This window comes from Lutra lutra, chromosome 10, assembly GCF_902655055.1.
Source record: "Lutra lutra chromosome 10, mLutLut1.2, whole genome shotgun sequence".
NCBI classification, from domain to species: Eukaryota; Metazoa; Chordata; class Mammalia; order Carnivora; family Mustelidae; genus Lutra; species Lutra lutra.
Genome location: NC_062287.1, coordinates 31,308,077 through 31,322,320, shown reverse-complemented (window position 1 = coordinate 31,322,320; position 14,244 = coordinate 31,308,077). Strand labels below are relative to the sequence as shown.

The window sequence follows — 14,244 nt, the reverse complement described above, 5'->3', positions numbered from 1 at the left end:
TAATATTATAGTAGGGTTGGAAGTATATGAACATTCAGCCAAATCCCAAGTGTAAGAAAACTAATTGAATAGAAGAAAATGAACCTTATTTTATTTTGCAGATGTAGAATAACATTCTAGTGGCAAATAGAAGAGCTTTATATGATTTGATTTTAAAATGATGCTTAGGGACGCCTGGGTGGCTCAGTTGGTTAAGCGGCTGCCTTAGGCTCAGGTCATGATCCCAGCGTCCTGGGATCGAGTCCCACATCAGGCTCCTTGCTCGGCAGGGAGCCTGCTTCTCCCTCTGCCTCTGCCTACCACTCTGTCTGCCTGTGCTCATGCTCTCTCGCTCTCTCTCTCTCTCTCTCTCTAACAAATAAATAAATAAAATTTAAAAAAAAATAAAATGATGCTTAAACTAACTGCATTAAACCAGAGTAATTAAAGGTATTTGTAAATATCTGTATTATTTCTTAGTTACATCTTAGAATACGAAATTAAATATTTAGACTAGGATCTCAACATGTATACTTGGTTTCCATTATTCATGTTATTGTTGGAATTAAGTGAAATAATTTGTGGAAACAACCTTATAAAGTAGAAATTACTATATAACATGCCAGGTATTTGTATTTCATTTATAGAAGCCGTCAAGAGAACAAAAGTTCTTTATTTAAGTAAGTTGAATAAAGGAGCTATCTTTTTTTTATTAATATTTACATGAAATATTATGGAACTTAATGTGTTTGCATTTTTAATTTCAGATTCAAAACGCTAATGATGTGTTAATTGCTCCACTTGAGAAATTTCGCAAAGAACAGATTGGTGCAGCAAAAGTAAGTGTTATGTTTTATTATTCTTCAGATATTCTCTTGATAATTAAAGATGACATACTTTCAGATGTTAATATTTTTGAAATTAGAATGACCTTTTTAAAAAATTCTGTACGTCAAAAAAAATTCTTTACGTCATTTTTAACTTTTGCACAGAGCCTATTACAAAGACTGGAATTCTTTTAGACATAAAGGGTTTTCTTTTACTGAATAGAGAAAGTCAGCATGTTATAAGGTAGTTCCTTTCATCCCAACGATTGTAGGAAATTAACTGTTTTAAAGAGAGTGAAATTATAGTAACATTGAGGAGTTTTTTTCCTAACCATATAAAATAACAACTAGGTATAAAGTCTATTGAAAACTCAGGCAGTAATTATAAAAGAACTTTCATTATTTTTTGTATTTTTTTATTATTAATGAAAGTATTTTGTGAGGGGCGCCTGGGTGGCACAGTTGGTTCAGTGTCCCACTCTTGGTTTTGGCTCAGGTCATGATTTTAGGATCCGGAGATCAGGCCCTGTGTTGGGCTCCATGCTAAGCATGGAGTCTGTTTGGGAATCTCTCTCTTTCTCCCTCTTCCCCTCCTCCTTATGTTCTCTTTCAAATAAATAAGTTTTTAAAAAAAATGTGTTTGTAAAAAAACTTTTGACATCCTTCTTCTATCTTTTCTCTGTTTTGGTTTTCCATTTAGTCAATCACCTACCCCTCCCCCATTTGAGCAGTGTTGTTCTACTGTATAATTATTTTTCCTCCTTCCCTCCTTCCTTTCCACCTGAAATATTGAATTAGCTTACTAGTTGGTCTCCACACTCCATCTTTTTTTTTTTTTAAGATTTTTATTATTTATTTATCCACACTTCATCTTAATCTGTTAACATGTTTTTGCTGTCTTCATCACTCTTTAATGATGAAATTTTCAGTGGTTCTCCTTGAGAGACAGTTTAATTCTGATAATGAAAGCTTTCCAGCTTTCCACAGTGTGCCTATTTGCTGTATTTCAGTATAGCAAATATATTTTCTTATGTATAGCAAATATTGCTGTATTTCAGTATACTTCCCTCCTTAGGCACATTGTCTGTTCACCAGTCTCTGTTTATACCCTGACTAGGTCTGTGGCTTTGCCCAAATTTCCCTCTCCTTGGAATACTTTTTATCCTTTGCTTGTTGAAGTCCTGTTAGCTCTCTACGGCTTCATTCATATCCCAGCACCAGAAAGAAGCCTTCCTCATATGGGCCTTTCTTCATATTATTTATTTGGCTTCCAGAATTGATTATCTTTCTTATAGATCAAGTAGGGTTTTTTTTGCTGATTTACTGTAAAAAGCTAGTATAGTCTGTGTTGAATTAGTTTTACGTGCATTTCTCTACAAATTATAAGTATTGTCAAATTAGGGACTAAATCAGAACCATTTTTATGTTAATTAATTCAGCAAACATTTATCAATATCGTAGTTGACCCACTGTGAAAAGCATGGTGTTTGATAAGATTAAGGGATATAATTGTAAACAAGACAGGCTTGCCTGCTGCTGTTGTGTCCCTTATTATCTTTTGTGGAAAGCAGACACCAGAGTAATTACAAATGCACTGAGGATTGTGATGCAATAGTAAAGAGTGCTTTGTGGGAATATAATAAATAAAAACTGACCTTGTCCAGAGAACCAGGAAACGCCTTCTGGAGGAAGTATTGATTAAGCAGCGAACTTAATGATAAAGAAATAGCTGGAAATGGGAGTTCAGGAGTGGGAAGTGGAAAACCTTTCATATTCCCAACAGAGTGGGTATGAAGAAAGGCCTCAAAGGAGGATAGAGCCTAGCATTTTAGAAGAAAAAGAATTTTAGGAATATAGAGGATAATGACAAGAGGGCACGTGCACAGCTTTATTAGTGGGCCAAAGTATTTTGCTTCTTATTCTGAGGGCACTGATGAGCCAAAGAAAAGTTATAGCTAGAGGTGTGATATTTGCATTTTATTTATTTGTTTATATTATGTTTGTATTTTAAAAGTTGGATGTCATACAGGGATTGGAGGGGTAGGACTGCTTTGGGAAAACCAATCTGGGGGCTATTGGATAGTGACTTTAGATTCAGAAGATGATAGTGGCTGTGAAGACGAAGGGATATATTTCAGAGCTAAAATGGGAAAGGTAAGAAATGGGTTACATATTGGGAAGTGAGAAACAGGACATTTCAGGGATTACTCTTAGGGTTCTGGGTTGTATAATTGGGTGATTTTAGTAGGCAACATTTATGTTTGGGTGGGAAAAATGGTGAGTTTGGCTTTTAGTTATAATGAATTTGAGGTTCCTCCATGATACCCAAGTGGAAATGTTGAATTGGCACGTGTATATTCAGATCTGATTTAGAAATACACATTTGGGAATTGTCTTCTGGTATTAATTAAATCATGGGCAAGATTAGATTCTTTCTGTGAAAGGATAGAATGAGATGAGGACTGAGGTTGTATATAATATGAGAACTTAACATTTGATGTTTGGGAGAGAAAAACAGGACAGATAAGGAGGTTGAGAAGGAAGGGCCGAAGAAGGAAGAAAATAAGAATGTTTAGTGTGCTCAGAGCAAGGAAGAGTTTTTTTTTTCAAGAATAATAGTAGCTAATCTTTATTTATATCTATAATTATAGGGGTTTTCACTGAGCTATTACATCTGTGACATAATTAAGTTCTCACGAGCAACCTGTGAGATGAGTGTAGGTGTTAACTCCTTCTTTCACAATGAGGAAAATCATGAGGTGACCTTAACAGATCACAGAGCTAGGAAGTCAGACTATGTATCTGAAATTAATCAATTTTACTTTAGAGCCCCAATTTACAATGTCTCACTTCATTGATACTTGAAAGCTTTGTGGGGCACCTGGGTGGCTTAGTTGGTTAAGTGTCCAATGTTTGATTTTGGTTCAGGTCATGTCAGGGTCCTGAGATTGAACCCTGCATGGAGGCTCTGTGCTCAGTGGGGAGTCAACTTCAGTATCATCTTTCCCTCTGCCCCTCCCCCTGCTTGTATGCACTCTCTCTCTCTCTTTCTCTCTCTCAAATAAATAAAAATCTTTAATAAAAAAATTTAAAGAGCTCTGTGAAAGTGTTATGATCCCTCTAAAATAGCAGACATTACTTGTGTATGGATTATTCTTATTTAAGTGTTTAAGTTACCTATAGTTAAAATAACATGAATAATTACACCTATTTTATGTTATTTTTATTCTTTTTTTTTTTTTTTAAAGATTTTATTTATTTATTTGACAGAGAGAAATCACAAGTAAGCAGAGAGGCAGGCAGAGAGAGAGGAGGAAGCAGGCTCCCTGCTGAGCAGAAAGCCCGATGTGGGGCTCGAACCCAGGACCTGGGATCATGACCTGAGCCGAAGGCAGCGGCTTAACCCACTGAGCCACCCAGGCGCCCCGTTATTTTTATTCTTATTTAAGAGTTTAAATTAGCTATAGTTAAAATGAATAATTATACACATTTTATTTTATCTTTATTTTATTATTTTATTTTTTAAATATCTCAGTTGCTGGGCATTATCAGCTGAGAGCACACACAGTATACTATGCCTTTGCCTTGTGATTGGGGAAGGTATTTTAAACTTGCTCCTAAGTGAGTTCAAATGAAATCTTGAACCTAAATATTATTGCATTTGGCCTTTTGGTTGTGGTGATTCTGTGCACTTTATCTGCCTGATGCTCTTAGTACTAAATTGTTTGTAAGCTGTTAAGTAATCCTTGTTCAGTAAAGTGAATAAAAACCAGGCATTTTCTTCTGAAATATATGTATAGGTCAGTTTTATTTTGGTATTACAGAAATTTTGTGATAGAAATTAAAATATTTGAAGGTTTTTATTTTTTCTATTGGTTTATTCCTTATTTCACCTTACCTTATGTATTTTCTTGTTAAATAGAGTTAATTCTCCAAATGACACTGCTGCTTTTTACAGTCTGTACAGTAGAGGTTTTGAGCAAGTGAGTTCAGGCTAATGAGCTAGCTGGAAAGCAAGAACATCAGTTAAGTGTAGACTCCTCCACTGCAGTCAGTGACCTCTTCAGCTTGGGCCAGGTGGAAAATGCTGAGTCAAAGTAGCCTGCTCCTCACAACGAGGTGATCCTATCTAACTGAAGTGGACAAAGTGTATGGACCACAAACATTTCCTTTGTAGTTTGTTCTGAGTACTTTGAGAAACCTGATACTTTGCTGTGTGAGTTACAATTGTGGAGAATAAGCACTATTGAGAACCATTAGAAAAGATTAATGATGGGGGTTGCTGAACTGAAGGATAGAGGAGGTGGTTCCTATTTTTTTAATAGCAAAAATTATCTATAAACAGTTGCAAAAGTGTATTTATGTAGAGGTTCTTAGTGTGCTGGTAGATGCAGAATGGAATTGTTTGCAGGCCTGACATGTTACATGTGTCAGAGTATAGAATTGAATGTTTAGTTTTTTTTAATTTGTATTTTTTTTTAAATTTGTATGCAGGCATAGTTTTTTTTTTAAATTTGTAATTTGTTGATGCTGATTTCAATTCTAAAAATGAGGAGAATAGGTATCCAGAATGATTAATGCGAACTAAAATTTTCACAATAGTAATATATCCAGAGCAGCATTCTAATAGAGCAAAATGGACTATGACTTGTCTGCATTCAATTGAGAACTGTATTTGATTGCATTCAAAATCTCCTCCTTGCCCCCAGAGAGAATCCATTTTAAGTCCTTTCTACACCTGTTATCACATACACTGGCAGACTCTAAAATATAAGTAGTACTCCGTATTTGAGTTCCTACTCAAAGACAAATACATTAGGAAAAATAGCGTAAGCATATATACATACCAGTCTGTTACATATTTTAAGAGATGGAACTGACTTTCAGGAGACCAAGGACTCATTTTCCATATATAAACAGACGGAGCAGCTAGTTATTGGGACAGTGAGGATTAAGAACTAAATTCCTCAGACCAATAGTATTTTGAATCCTTCTCTACTATTCTTTAGAATACTCTTTTGTAAAATACTTTATTTTCCTAACCTTTAGCAAACATGATTCAGTGTGAAATGTATCTTAATTATAAAAACATTTCAAGTATGCCCACTTTATGTTTCAAGCTTGCCCACTTTGAATCAAGCCTAGTTAACATATTTCGTTTGATTTTTAATTTTCCTTATCACATAGTAGACATGTAATACTGACTTATTTCAGTAGAGATAACAGTCTTGAGAAATACTGCCCATTGAAGACATTTTCATTTCTGTGGGAAATGTTTTTCAAGACTGGTTTAATTTTTTTTAAAAGACATTTTTAAGTAGACCTTAATAGAAATCATATGAATATTTTTCTATGAAAAATAGACAATGTAATATTAGTCATTTCAAAATAGAACTTGATTTTCTTTATGTTGAAGACTGTAATGGAATCCAATGATGCTTGTTCTTGTTTTCTCCATAGTAGAGTTTGGTTCTGTCTCTGGGCATTTATTATTTTTAAACACATCTTATACATATAATTATTTTACGATGTAGTGTCTAAAATCTGTGAAGAATTGTGATGATTAATTTGTTAGTCTTAGATTTCTAGCATGTGAAAAATGGCTTTAATCTCATTTGTTGTCTCAAATATACAAATAACTTAAAGAATCTAGAAGGATTACAGATATTTTACTTACTCCAAATTAAAAAGTTTTTGCCACTTGACTGAGTTATTAATCTAATTTAATGGGTAATACATTGGACTCATGTTAGGAACCATCTAAAATTGTGGTTTCTAGTGTCAGAGTATGGTTTCTAGTGTCACATGACCTTATTTTTCCTCTAGTTGTCAACAAGTTCTACGGAGTATGGTCAGAATTGGTTTTTCTTTTTCTTTTTCTTTCTTTCTTTTTTTTTTTTTTAAGATTTAATTTTTTATTGGACAGAGAAAGATCACAAGTAGGCAGAGATGCAGGCAGAGAGAGAGAGAGAGAGAGAGAGAGGAGGAAGCAGGCTCCCCCCTGAGCAGAGAGCCCAATGTGGGGCTCGATCCCAGGACCCTGAGATCATGACCTGAACCGAAGGCAGAGGCTTTAACCCACTGAGCCACCTTGGTGCCCAGGATTGGTTTTTCATATGCTGCTGAGCTGAGTCTGCTTCCTGGACAGATGTTCTCTGGGGCTGAATTTTCAGGGCAAATTATAAACTATTTGATAGTTGTTTTGAAACTACTTGTAATTCTCTTTATTGTACTTTCTGTCATTAGAACCTATTACATGGGGTTTGAGAATTATTGATTTTTGTTATTTGTCATCTTTTTTAAAGCAGTAATAATAATTACCCTTCATAATAGGTAACCAAGTACTACCTTACTTGAAACTCATTTAATCCTCATATCTAGCATATTAGATAGGAAAACTGTTAAACACATTTATAGATGAATAAGCTGAGGTGCAGAGAAATTAAGCAAATGGGCTGAGGTCATGGAGCTAGTAAAGGAGTACATTCATTTTTTAAACAGAAATGAGCTAAAACCTATATAGTTCTCTAGTAGCACCACTACATGTTTGATGCTCAAGAAATATTAATTCCTTTATTCTTAAAGAAGGAAAATTGTCTGGTTAGCTCATTTGGAGAATAGGATAATGTCTCATAATTTATCAGCAAGTTCTGTAGAGTCACACAAACTTGAGATCAAAACCTGACATATAATACTCATAAGAAATGTGGATTTGGGTAAGTTAATTACCTTTTTTACCTTTCCCCATCTGAAAAAAATGGAGACAATAAAAGAACCATCTTCATAGGATTGATATGACAGCATAATTTGACATTTCACAAATTTCTTCACATAATTTCTTCTACATATTAAGTGCTAAGATATTAATTGCTCTTATAGTTAATAATTAGTATTCATGTTATATACATTCTGTTAGTATTAATCAAAGTATTTCAGTAAAAATAAGGTTCATGTAGTTTAGTTTACCTTATTTTGTCTTACAGGCAGAGACAAAGAAAGCAATGTTGATTTGATTATTAAGTGCAATTCATAGGGTTACCAAGCAAGAGGATCTTACCTCTTACCTGGACATTACTTATACTTAATTACTGTAAAATTTGTGAAGTGCTGTTACTTGCGACAGTCCTACAAAGTAGGAAGTTAGGAAATATTTTCCACAGGACTAACTTGAAAGATCAAGAAAGATCAAGAAGTATTGCCAACAACCCAGAGGTATACATGTACTTTAGCTGGGGACTCAAGTCCATGCCTTCTGCTATCTAATTCAGTAATTTGGGCAACATATTATACCTGCCTTTATCACGGGAATGTAAATGCATTTTTTGTTATAGTTTATAGTGTTTCATCATTAATACAACATCTTGTAAAGTGAGTATTTGCTCTAATTGACCCCATTGCCACCACTAGAAAAACAAACCAGATCACATTCCCTGGGGACAGGTGAGTCAGTAGTAGTCTTTCTACTTGACAGGTGCTGCCATTCAGTGTCTGTACATGTTTCAAAAATTGCTGAGGTATCATGTTTTTTACATTTCAGAGCTTGCTGGTCCATTAGAAAAGCTGAGCCTCCCATAGTTAGAATTCTGGGGAGGCACATAACTAAAGGCATTCTGATGAACAACTTAATCAATATATATTTTTTACATCACTATATTTTAAATGTATATGTGTGTTTACATACCTACATAGATTATTTTAACTTCATTAAGTGGCTGTTACGTGCTCAGGAGGATAAACTTGTATTATAATTTGATTATAATAAATTGAAGATAAGATTATCACTTTTCTTCCTCCTGATTATCCTTATGTTGATGCCTAGAGACTGATACTTAGGAAACATTTTAAGCATCCCCCAAAATTGTATTTTTACAAATGATCCTTTTGCTAATTTTTTAAAGATTTAATTATTTATTTGAGAGAGAACTAAAAGGAGCATGAGTGGGGGTGCAGAAGGAGAAGGGAGAGGGGAAGAATATCGAGTGGATTGACTTCCCACAGAATGTGGAGCCCAAGTGGAGCTTGATCTCAGGACCCTGGGACCATGACCTGAGCTGAAATCAAGAATCAAATGGGGCACCTGAGTGGCTCTGTCAGTTGGGTGTCTGCCTTAGGCTCAGGCAATGGTCTGGGATCGTGCCCCGTCTGGCTCCCCGGCTCAGTGGAGAACCTGCTTCTCCCTCTCCCACTTGCCTTGCTTGTGCTCACTCTCTATCTCTCTCTGTCAAATAAATAAGTAAAATATTTTTAAAAAAGATTCGTATGCTTAACCAACTGAGCCACCCAGTCTTCCCCCCCTTATGCTAATTTTTAGGTCAAATATATAGTTTATTAAATTTTGGTGCAATTTACAAGTGCCCTACATAATAGTAATTGATGAAATGCAGTAGAGACTCCCTAGTGTTACTGTTAAAATTGACACTGAGAGTTCTAGAGAGTGAAACCTTGTTATGCAATAAAATTTTTTTTTTCATTCTTCAGTGGTCAGGCTTCTTGAGTAAGAATTAAGCCTGTTTCCATGTATTGAAGTCTTCTCTGTATCAAATCCAGTTACTTAAAGAAGTTAATCTGGTAGAAGGAGAAACTCCAAATAACTAATGAGAATTTTCTAGGTCTCTTGATTTAATAGGGACAACAGTGAGGAGTTCAGAAGCTTCACTTGGAGCATTTCCCTGAAGAAATGTTCCCTGTGTACTTTATATCTTCTCTAGAAAACAAGGTGGTTTCCTTGCTTCAATAGTTGGAGTTTTTATCTGTATATACATTTTTTCCTCTAGCACATTTACTGCTGCTCTACTGTGGAAGAATTTGCTACATCAGAATTTATGCTTCTATTTACTATATACATTGATATTTTTACTTACACCTTCTTTGTTTGTGATCCCTGCCTTTCCACTTGTCCTTGAGGTGGTTGGGAAACTCTCAGTGATATTTTTTTTCCCCAAATTTAAATGGTTAGAAATATTCTGAAACACTTAGGAATCTTCATATTGATTTCTGTGGAAAACTCAACACACTAAAATTGCAAAACATTTTATTTCACACTGTGTTTTAGAATTCAAAGCAAGTTGCAGATAAAAAGAGGATTAGATTTCAAGCATCAGGAATAGGTAGGTAGTGCACGTCATTTGATGTTAACTGGGGAGCTCTGATAAAATGACTACCCGCTATGAGTAATACCCTCCTGTGTTTAATTTTATACTGTAATAGTTGCTTGTTTATTGAGAAAACACACAAACATGTCAGAACTTAATATCGGGGTGATCTAGCAAAGAAGAAAGATGAAGGACTTTCCAAATAATTTTTATAGAATACTAATTTTTGTGCCTTATAATATTTTTTAGGGTTGTCGCAAATGAATTATATCAGCATTTGAATTTTTTTTTTTTTAAAGATTTTATTTATTTATTTGACAGAGAGAAATCACAAGTAAGCAGAGAGGCAGGCAGAGAGAGGAGGAAGCAGGCTCCCTGCCGAGCAGAGAGCCCGATGCGGGGCTTGAACCCAGGACCTGGGATCATGACCTGAGCCGAAGGCAGCGGCTTAACCCACTGAGCCACCCAGGCGCCCCTCAGCATTTGAATTTTAATGGTGTTTTATTGGGCTATTTTTATTGCCCTTTCCTATATTTTACGTGTATCAAATTGGAATTAAAACTTAATACACGTTGAAGTAATTGAAAATTCTCTAAAGACTATAAATCATTGAGTTAATATTTAGGAAACTTTGATATCTTTAAAAATCATGAAGTACTTAACAGTACTTTCCTTTTAAAATTAATTCAACCTTTTGTTACATCTGAAACATAGAAAATTTATCTAGTCCAGCAAAAAATAAACAAACATATACTTAGTACCCATTGTCAAAGTTGCTAGGGTCAGTATAAGGAAGCATCTGCATTTGTTGAACATTCCTGTTATATATAGTTATTTTTTAATAGGACATTGTTTCAACTACCAAACTATTGTTTTCTATAAACAGTTTCAGTTTTTAAGTGTTCTTGTTAAAATTTAGCAGTGAAAATTGAACTTGAAACCCCAGTGTCTGGTTACTACTACATTAAAAAATATATTTATCAGTAGTAACCGATAAAATTAGTTACCTTTTCATTGTTCGTGTCATAATGTTTATTCAGATCAAAATAAAATCTCAGCAGCAATTATGGTAGAACATTTTGATTCCATACTTGCTTAGTAGACTATGGATTTGATGGTGAGACTTTTGCAACTTCATTCCAAAGTAATGAGATATTTTGGCATCTATACTTTATCATCTAATAACAGGTTCTTCCCTACTACTTAATCCTCCTTGCCTGTCTCTGAGTCATTAGAAAGTTGATTAGCATGCCATCATCCATCTTAAGTTATTGATACGAAAGTATTCAACTAGACAGTGTTGATCTGCTTTGTTAGAGATGGTGTAGAGTCTAGGGACACAAAAATAAAATATGATGCTTGCCTTCATGGGGTTAACACTACAGCAAAAGCAGTCACAGAGAAACAGATAATTATGATGAAATGGAATTAATGGTATATATGAAGTACACCTATAGTTTTAGAAGAACAGTGGAACAGTTTATTCTGGCAAAGACTTTTGTGATGTTCTGGCATCAGCACATGCAATGTAATGGCTAGCAGAAACTTTCCAGTTAGTGCAAGTGTAAAATAACGTCCCAAACAAAAGAGAAGAGTCATAATGGTGTAAAGAAAATTGTGATGTGGCTTAGAAAGTTGGTTTATTCCGATGTGGTTAGAGTTGTTGATTTTAGTGTCCCACCCTGCCCCAACATGAACCACATTAAGAAATGCATTTTATGTCATAATGCAATGAATGTATGCACTAACACTCTCTGTTATTACCTATGATATAACCTGATATTTTCAATTGTATTCTACTGTAATCTATTTCATTCAAACAAATGCTAGTTATAACCCCCTAATGTCATAACCCATAATGTGAATAAATATTGGGCCATAGCTTAGCATGCAAATATAAATGAAAGGTGAAGATGAATTATTAAGAAATGAGGCAGGAAATATTCAGCTGAGGCAGAATAATGGAGAGTTTTGTGCTGCTACTAAGGAGGGTTTTTTTGTTTTGTTTTGGGGGGTAACAAAAATCATGATAATGATGAACAGGATATAATAGATATTGATCATACATGTCAAATGTATTCTAGGCAGCTATCATATATTTATTTCATCTTTACAGCTCTGTGAGGTAAGGGCTATTATTTTCATCCTTTTCTTATCAATGAGTACACTTGAGCCACAGAGAAAATAATGTGATTTATTAAGGAATAGGCAGCTGGTAAATGACAAAGCACAGAAATTGAACCCAGGCAGTTTGCCTGTAAGGCACATGCTCGTAGCCATGATAATTTACTCATATGGCAGATATGATACTCAGGTGGGCAGAGTCTTAGTCTGTATTTTAAGAAGATAGGAGCATTGTGAAAGGCTGGAGTCTGAGAAACTAGCTGTCAGCCCTTAATTCATCAATACTTGCATTAGAATGTTTATGCAATTTTTTCCTGCCATCAGTTGATCTAGCCGTTTCTGTATACCTGCCAGCTGCACAGGCATGTAACCAGAAAACCACACCAACAGGAAGGGAACCTTAGGCCTGTGTCATATAAAGGTCTCTGACTCTAAGCTCCCACTGAATACCCTCCATCCAACCACAAACCTCTAGAATAATCCTCCCCATTCCCCATGTAGTTCAAAGATAAGCCTCTTTGTAAGCCCTGCAGTTTTCTTAGGCCACTGTGGTTTTTTTTTTTTTTTTTAAAGATCTTATTTATTGAGAAAGACACAGAGAGAGCATGCACATGTGTCTCGGTGCACAAGCGCGCAAGGAGCAGAGAGAGAGGGAGAAAGAATCTTTTTTTTTTTTTTTAATTTTTTTATTTTTTCAGCATAACAATATTCATTATTTTTGCACCACACCCAGTGCTCCATGCAATCCGTGCCCTCTACAATACCCACCACCTGGTGCCCCCAACCTCCCACCCCCCACCCCTTCAAAATTCTCAGATCGTTTTTCAGAGTCCATAGTCAGGGAGAAAGAATCTTAAGTGAACTCTGTGCTGAGCAGGAGCCTGAGGTGGGGCTGGATCTCAGGACCCTGAGATCACGAACTGAGCTGAAATCAGGAGTTAGATACTTAACTGAATAAGCCCCCCAGGTGCCCCTTGGGCTCTTGCCATTGTAATGCTTTTCTTCTGATTCAATATATTTCTCCAGTCTACTATATCTTTCCTCTTTAGAACTTACTTCTGTCCTTGCCTTTGGGTCCAAAAGGGTGATATTCCCATCTGTGAGTTCACCTGTTAACAAATTCCCAAAGGACTGATGGCACAGGAGAGGGCGAGCCGGCCATCCTGTGTGATATTTTTACCAGTTCATATGTACCAGTGCCAGTGCTGAGCAAGTTTCTCATTAAGGGACCAAGGGTGACTCCATTCTCTTCTACTCAGGATGAGTTTTCCACCCTGAAGAGTTAAGGGTGTCCTTTGTTTCCTTTTCTGAGTTGAAAATGAGTTTAATTTCTGTTTTAAGTCCAAGTGTGGCAAATTGTATGCCAGATTTGGCTCACTACCTGTGTCCCTTGAACTATGAATGTGTGTGGTTTTTACATTTTTAAATAGTTTAAGAAACTAAAAGAACAATATTTTGTGACATGAAAATGATGTGAAATCAAATTTCAGTGCCCATAAAAAAATCTTTATTAGAAGACAGCATTGCCCATTTGTTTGGGTTTTCTATAGCGGTTCTCATCCTAGAAGAGCAGAATTGAGTAACAGTTGTGTCAGAGACCGTGTGGCTCACAAAGCATAAAATATTACTATCTGGCCCCAAGATTACTATCTTGCAGAAAAAATTTTGCAGTGCCTAGTCTGAGTCCTGAGATAAATTTCATTTTTAAGCTCTGTAATCCTGTAGGTCTCCATGCAAATATAGACCTTCTCTGGTATCAATCTTAATAAAGTAAGTTTGATTACTTAGCTTCCTAGTTTAGAAAACCACAGAATTTATTGTAAGATAAAATTGGGTATGACTTTGAACAGGTTAGTGGCTAAAAGTCATAAACACCAACATTTTTTATTTCAAGCATATATATCTTCCAAATATATATTCTCAGTTTAGAGCTTTTTTTTTTTTTTTTTTTTTTTTTGCAGATAGCAATTTAGAAAAACATGAATCCTTTTTACCTCTGAAGTAGAATATATTTAAATAGTTAAGAGATAGCCAAGTTAAAACCACTTTATAATTGCTTGCTTTTGTTGAGGTTTCAAATTGCAACTGAACTGCTAAATATGTGGACAGCCTTCCTCCCAAAAGTGTTATTTTAAGTAAGAATGTGGTAAAATCTCATTATAGATTTAAATTTCTTTTGTTCATGTGCACCATTTTACAACTATACAAAAGCAGCCATTAGT

The 14,244-nt window shown here is 35.2% G+C and overlaps 1 protein-coding gene across 4 annotated transcripts in view; it reads left to right on the top strand.

The window, feature by feature from the left end:
- The window catches only part of ARHGAP42 (Rho GTPase activating protein 42), a 299,718-nt gene that overhangs the window by 154,084 nt on the left and 131,390 nt on the right, over positions 1-14,244 (top strand). For 3 of the 4 annotated variants that reach the window (XM_047692078.1, XM_047692082.1, XM_047692081.1), the window contains exon 4: positions 747-818. The exons of the other annotated variant lie outside the window; for it this stretch is intronic. In XM_047692078.1, coding sequence (XP_047548034.1) covers positions 747-818 — 72 coding nt within the window. The remainder of the gene's footprint in view (positions 1-746; positions 819-14,244) is intronic. 4 annotated transcript variants of the gene reach the window in all.